The sequence below is a fragment of the Colobus angolensis genome, unplaced genomic scaffold (genome assembly GCF_000951035.1).
Source record: "Colobus angolensis palliatus isolate OR3802 unplaced genomic scaffold, Cang.pa_1.0 Scaffold160, whole genome shotgun sequence".
Lineage (NCBI taxonomy): Eukaryota > Metazoa > Chordata > Mammalia > Primates > Cercopithecidae > Colobus > Colobus angolensis.
The window spans coordinates 999,532-1,007,078 of NW_012114711.1; the positions used below are offsets into that span (position 1 = coordinate 999,532).

The 7,547-nt window shown below is 43.2% G+C and overlaps 1 protein-coding gene across 1 annotated transcript in view; it reads left to right on the forward strand.

Moving 5' to 3' along the window:
- GXYLT2 (glucoside xylosyltransferase 2) overlaps positions 1-7,547 on the forward strand; it is an 85,495-nt gene that overhangs the window by 55,011 nt on the left and 22,937 nt on the right. Inside the window, exons 4-5 of the mRNA XM_011937208.1 lie at positions 4,562-4,813; positions 6,673-6,796. Of these exons, the coding sequence (XP_011792598.1) occupies positions 4,562-4,813; positions 6,673-6,796 (376 nt within the window). The remainder of the gene's footprint in view (positions 1-4,561; positions 4,814-6,672; positions 6,797-7,547) is intronic.

Here is a 7,547-nt window from a genome sequence, read left to right on the forward strand (position 1 = left end):
GGGCATGGTAACTCATGCCTGTGGTCCCAGCTACACAGGAAAGTGATATGAGAGGATCACTTGAGCCCAGGAGGTCAAAGCTCAGTGAGCTACGATTGCACCACTGCACTCCAGCCTGGGTGACAGAGTGAAACCCTGTCCTGAAAAAAAAATGGGCCAAAAGAGCTTGCTCAAGATCACACAGTTAATGGTGGAAATGGAATCTGAACATAGGTAGTCAGATTTCAAACCTAAAACTTTTAACCACCAAGTCATACTGTCAAATTCAGACTAAAATTACAACAAATTGAAAATGAATTTGAAAGTGCACTGGTGAGCCCCTGATCATCTTGCTGCCTGTGGCCAGGCTTTGGCTCACACTTGGTGCAGATGGCTGAGCAGGGTTCACTGGAGGTGGGCGCCCAGGTTAGGGTGGTGCATGGAGCAGAAGCAGGAAGATCAACATTACATTATAGCCGGCACATAGGGTACAGAGTGCTATTGTGTGCTGCCTTTTAACCCCGCCCCTTACTCTAAAAACACAAAGGCCTCATTGCTAGTGCTGGCTAATTTCCATACAGGAATTTAGAATGGCTAATTTTATATCCTTTCGGTAAATATTCCACATCCCATTATAACATGGCCAACAATGATCCTCTTCAAATTAATACCAGCAGTACTTGCTGCGGAATTAGCCTCCAGGGATGCAATGTTATCAAAAAGTGATTTTTTTTTTTTTTGGTCTTTTGTTTTTTCAGAAAAAGAGTAAAAAGTCCTTATGTACTTATTTTCAGTCAAGGTACTGAGTGGATCATATTAGGAAGGTTCAAAAACTTCATTGCACTGCTCAACTCTGACTACATAAAAGGCTTTTTGTGGTTGACACATGTTTTGAAGTGCTGTGAGCATTGATGTCAATGGTAACTAATTATACTTGACATTTTAAAAGCGAAGACACAGAGACTTCTTACAAAACCACTGTTTACTGAGTACTTACTATGTGCCAGCCACTGTACTGAGTACCTTGTGGGTTTCATTTCAAACCAAATTGTTGCATCCTTGTAACAACCTGAGTGGGTGGTAAACTGAGGAACTTGTCTGAAGTCATGGGGGTAGTACCTCAGGCTGCCAAGACTTGAACTCAGGAATACCAGACTCACGATTCTTAAGTGCCGTTTTCTCACATTTCTCTGAGATGTACCACTGGGGCTACTTTTGTGTGTTCCTTTGAAATATGATCTACACACCAAAATGAGCATGCTGAAACTTTAAATGCTTAGTTTAAGAAGCAGTCAATATACAAAATTCTTCCTAATTTTGAAATTAGAATCTTCAAATTCTGTTTTTTTGTTTTGTTTTGTTTTTGTTGTTGTTTTGTTTTGTTTTTTGTTTTTGAGACAGTCTCACTCTGTCTCCCAGGCTGCAGTGCAGTGGCATGACCTCAGCTCACTGTAACCTCTGCCTCCCGGGTTCAAGGGATTCTCCTGCCTCAGCCTTCTGAGTAGCTGGAATTACAGGCACGTGCCACCACACCCAGCTTTTTCTTTTGTTTTTTGAGACAGAGTCTCACTCTGTCACCCAGGCTGGAGTGCAGTGCCATCATTTCGGCTCACTGCAACCTTCACCTCCCGGGCTCAAGCAATTCTTGTACCTCAGCCTCTCCAGTATCTGGAATTACAGGCACACACCACCACGCCCAGCTAATTTTTGTATTTTTAGTAGAGACGGGGTTTCAGCATGTTGGCCAGGCTGGTCTCCAACTCCTGACCTCAAGTGACCTGCCTGCCTCAGCCTCCCAGGCACCGTGCCTGGCTTAGAATCTTCAAATTCTTAAAATGGATGTTAAGATAATCTTCATTTATGAAATGATAGATGATCAGTATTTTAATTTCATTTTTTTGGTTTGTAACATTCATTCCTCTAGTAGATGAAGAACAAAAGATAAATCCTGTGGCTAACTATGTGGACTTCAGAATTACTCAAGTCTGAAATTCCTTTGATACTTGTATCATGTAGCACCCATGTTCATCAGTTTTAAATATTGAGAATCCCAGTGGCCTGTTATACTAGTCTGCTTGGGCTGCCATAACAAAATACAAGACTGGGTGGCTGAAACAACTGAAATTTATTTTTTCACGGTTCTTGAGGCTGGAAGTCTGAGATCAGGGTGTCAGCATGGTCAGGTTGTGGTGATGGAGCCTCTTCCTGGCTTGCGAATGGCCGCCTTCTCACTCTGTCCTCACATGGCAGAGGGAGAGAGGGAGAGCACTCTCTGGTGTCTCTTCTTATAAGGGCACTGATTCCATCTTGAGGGCTCTACCCTTCTGACCTCAGCTAAACCCAATTATCTCCTAAAGGCCCCTATCCAAAAGCCATCCCATTGTGGGTTAGGACTTCAACATATGAATGTTGGGGACACAGACATTCAGTCCATAAGTGTTATGGTGTTAGGATGATGTTAGGCCAGGGATCCAAGAAGATTCAAATCCTTCCTTGGTTAAGCTACCCCAAAGTTTGGGGAACAATGGCAAAACAAAGCAAATAATGCTACTACTAACTAAGGCTTTGAAGTCTCAAATCCCTGAGCAAAGCTCTGGAAAGCTAAGCAGTTCATACAGGAGAACTCATTTACTTAAGGTGGCTTGAATCATCCACAGCAGACAGAGGTCAGCAAACCACAGCCTGTGAGCCAGGAGTGGCTTTTACATTTCAAATGGTTGAAAAATCAAAAGAAGGATATTTTGTGATGTCTGAAAATTATATGAAATTCAAACGTCCATGTCCTGAAATAAAGTTTTATTAGGACACAGCCACTCTTATTATTATTATTACTATTTTGAGACAGAGTCTCTTCCTGTTGTACAGGCTGGAGTGCAGTGGTGTGATCTTGGCTCACTGCAACCTCTGCCTCCCAGGTTCAAGCAATCCTCCCACCTTAGCTTCCTGAGTAGCTGAGACTACAGATGCATGCCACCATGCCTGGCTAGTTTTTCTATTTTTTGATAAAGATGGGGTTTCACCATTTGCCCAGGCTGGTCTTGAACTCCTAGGCTCAATCTGTCTGCCCACCTCGCCCTCCCAAAGTGCTGGGATTGAAATTAGAATCTTCAAATTCTGTTGTTTTGAAGAAACTGCGCCCGGCCCACTCTCATTGTTTATCTGTTATCAATGGCTGCTTTCATGCTACGACAGCAGATTTGAGGAGTTGCAACAGAGCCTGAAATATTTACTATCTGGCCCTTTAGAGGAAAAAGGTTGCCTCATGCTGATATACAAACAAAGCTAGCCAATGACTTGCATTCCCTAATCCCAAGACCAAATGTTAGCTAAAAATATCATTTTAGGCGGGTCACAGTGACTCACACCTGTGATCCCAGCACTTTGGGAGGCCAAAGTGGGAGGATCACTTGAGTCCAGGAGTTTAAGACCAGCCTGGACAACATAACAACACCTCGTGTCTACAAATAATTTAAAAAGCCAGGTGTGGTGGTGCATAGCTGTGGTCCCAGCTACTCTGGAGGCTGAGGTGGGAGGATCGCTTGAGCCCAGGAGATTGAGAGTGCATTGAGCCAAGAGCATCCCACTGCACTGCAACCTAGACAACAGAGCAAGACCCTCATCTGCAAACTATATACTTTAAAAAAAAGTTTTTTTTGAAATGGAGTCTCGCTCTGTCGCCAGGCTGGAGTACAGTGGTGCAATCTCGGTTCACTGCAACCTCCGCCCCAGGTTCAAGCGATTCTCCTGCCTCAGCCTCCTGAGTAGGTGGGACTACAGGCGCACACCACCACGCCCAACTAATTTTTGTATTTTTAGTAGAGACAAGGTTTCACCACGTTGACCAGGATGGTCTCGATCGCTTAACCTCATGATCTAGAGATTGTCCACTTCAGGTTACAATGAGCCAATGCTCCCGCGGCCTGTGTGTGTGTGTGTGTGTGTGTGTATTTAATTATATATATTTATATATATTTTAAAAGATTCAGGGCCCCCCATTAACACTGGAAGAAATAGATCCAGAGACAGAGAATATTTACCCCCAAAGCTTGGTATGAGCTGGTTTAGAGATTGTCCACTTCAGGTTACAATGAGCCAAGATCAGGCCACCGCACTTCAGCCTGGGCGACAGAGTGAGACTCCATCTCAAAAATAAATAAATAAATAAAAAGAGATTATCCACTTCAAGTTTTCTAATGCCACACTGGATGTTCCAAGGAAAACCTGAGAGAGAAAAACAAGTGGCCTTACTGGAAGATGGAAGAAGTGAGAGCCACAGTAATTTGCTGATGTTTTTATTTTTTTGTAAGTTCAACCCTTATGAAGTGTAGTCCAGGATCCCAGAATTGGGCTAATCCAGACCAAGATTTATCTTAAATGTCTACCTCTTGATCAACACTCATTCCTCAAGTCAAAGGCAAAGACAGGAATGGAAGCTAAGAGTGGTACCTTTCCAGAATTTAATATGAATCAGCAAACGTCGGTAGCATTATTTACCTGTCAGGCTACTTTCTTTGTTTCTGACCTGTTTTTGTTTTGTTTTCTTCCCTCCTCTCCCCTTTACGCCCACTCCTTATACACAAAGGTGATTTTAAAGGATGTGGACTCACTTCTCTACGTGGACACCGATGTTCTCTTTCTGAGACCTGTCGATGACATCTGGAAGCTTCTGAGGCTGTTTAATTCCACCCAGCTTGCAGCCATGGCCCCTGAGCACGAAATCCCCAAGATTGGCTGGTATAGCCGCTTTGCAAGGCATCCTTTCTATGGCTCTGCAGGAGTTAATTCAGGAGTCATGTTAATGAATTTAACTCGGATAAGAAGTACCCAGTTCAAGGTAAATGAGTGCTTTCAAATTCCTTGTTTAGAGACTGGGAGTTGGTCTTGTCAACAGTGGCATTCCCTGAGTGTCAATATGCTGATTTTGGAAATTAGGTGGCCTATAGGTGAGGATAAAAGGAACCAGAGAAAATTATTTAGAAAATTATAGAATATTTGTTTATTCAGGAAAAGCCCAGATGGCTGTGGAATTTAAAGCTTCACCAGAGTTACCATTCAGGAATACTATGTTGCATTTCTGAATTCCGTAATGTTTGAACCCTTCATACCCAATGCTTCAAAGACTATGTAAAATTTCTTCAAATTACCCTAGGGATATATTTATATAAGTCCGTGATGATATTTATATAAGGATGTACATGATCTCATCTTTTATCCTAGCAAAGAACTGGGAAGAACCTAAAAGAACATCAGTAGAGAACTAGTCCAAAAAAATTATCCTCCTGGCCAGGGGTGGTGGCTCACACTTGTAATTCCAGCACTTTGGAAGACCAAGGTGGGTGGATCACTGGAGGCCAAGAGTTTGAGAGACCAGCCTGACCAAAATGGTGAAACCCTGTCTCTACTAAAAATACAAAAATTAGCCAGGAATGATGGCGCACACCTGTAGTCCCAGCTGTTTAGGAGGCTAAGGCAGGAGAATCGTGTGAACCCGGACAGCAGAGGTTGCAGTGAGCCAAGATCACGCCACTGTACTCCAGCCTGGCGGCAGAGGCTGTGATTATTTGTATGCTTTAGAAATTTCCAGAAGAATTAATGGGGCATGCCGGGACGTGGTTGTAGCCCCAGCTACTTGGGAGGCTGAGATGGGAGGATCGCTTGAACCCAGCAGGTCAAGGCTGCATTTAGCCACTGCAGTTCACCCTAAACAACAGAGTGAGACCCTGTCTCGAAAAAAAGAAAGAAAGAAAGAAAAAGAAATGTGCAGAAGAATACCTAAGAGGCCATTAATTGTTAATTGTGGATACTTCTGGGGAAAGTGGGAATGGGATAGGGAAGAAGAATATTTTTACTTTTTTATTTTTATGTGCTGTTGGAATAGTTCAGTCTGTGAAAATGTTACTTTTATTTTAAAAGTAAATCATTGTTTAAGACAAGGAAAGGTATTTTTCCTTAAGATACCTAAACTCTGTTATCTGTATTTTATTCCTTCACCTCACAGTGAGGAAATAAGCCTAAGAAAGATGTTCACCTAAGAAAGGTGAAGTAGAGTAGAGAATCCTGAAGTAGAGGGTGCTGTTCAGAAAGACTTTGCCTCTTTCTTAGGTGTGGTGCCTCACGCCTATAATCCCAGCACTTTGGGAGGCAGGTGGATCACTTGAGGTCAGGAGTTTGAGAACAGCCTGGCCAACATGGGGAAACCCCGTCTCTACTAAAAATACAAAAAATTAGCCGGGCATGATGGCATGCACCTGTAGTCTCAGCTACTCGGGAGGCTGAGGCACCTGAATCGCTTGAACCCGGGAGGTGGAGGTTGCAGTAAGCCGAGATCGTGTCACTGCACTCCAGCCTGGTGACAGAGTGAGATTCTGTCTCAAAAAAAAAAAAAAAAAGGAAGGAAGGAAGGAGGGAAGAGAAGGTAGGAAGGGGTTCAATTCCAGGCATGGTTTTCTGAGTAGAAGCCATAGGTTCAACTGTAAGTTCCTGGTCCATCTAGTATCTGTGTGTACAACTGACAAAAGCGATGCAATCAACAGCCCAAATTTTGCTTTGTTCTGTGCCCTGAAAATAGCAGGACCCCTCCTGTATTTGTTTCGCTCCACTGAAGGGAAGAAAACCAGTCCCTTTACATTGTTTCTCAGTGGACAAAATGTATTTGCTTTGCTTCAGCTGTTCTGATGGTTTTCTCTTTTCCAGAACAGCATGATTCCAACAGGCCTGGCTTGGGAGGACATGTTGTACCCTCTGTACCAGAAGTACAAGAATGCCATCACGTGGGGAGACCAGGATTTATTAAATATTATTTTTTATTTCAATCCAGGTAGGTTATCTTTGGAGAATGCTTTTTGTGTAGGAGTACACTCAGCACGCCCCATGGAGCACATTCCATGCCCGGGTTGCTATTGACTAGGCTTGAATCCTGCACAGAGGAGCCTGTGTTCCCCTGCGAAGTTTGCCCTTTCATCCGCCCCGCTGGATATCTGATGGAGGCGGGGCCTTGCACTACTGACACAAAAGGCCAAATGTTGAAGCTTCCAACACTGGACTCATTTTTAGAGGATATCTTTTAGATTTTGCTATACCATTCTTCTAAGAAGTGCAGTCAAAATTGATGTGAGGCACGAAACTGAATGGAAATATTATAATCTAGGCAGGAGACCCTGTAGCCTGAACAACTGCTAGATTGAAGGGAATTGATTCTCAGGGTCCTTGGAGTTAAGGAAGATATTCAGGGTCAAAACAACTAGAAAAAGAACTCAGATCCCCAAATCCTTTTTGCTTTTCATCTGGGGCAAAAGAAATTCTTCTTATATTGTTCGGTGGATGATTTGGTGGGGTAGAGGGAGAAAGGGAAATTTTCATCTCCCTTTCTCTGTGTGTTTATATTAACACATAAAGCTAATGAAATTCTCTTTTCCTCTTCCTTGTTAAAACTTTTTTTTTTTTAACTAAAACCTTATTCTCATTAAAAATTAAAACTGCCGGGCGCAGTGGCTCACACCTGTAATCCCAGCTCTTTGGGAGGCTGAGGTGGGTGGATCACTTGAGGTCGGGAGTTTGAGACCAGCCTA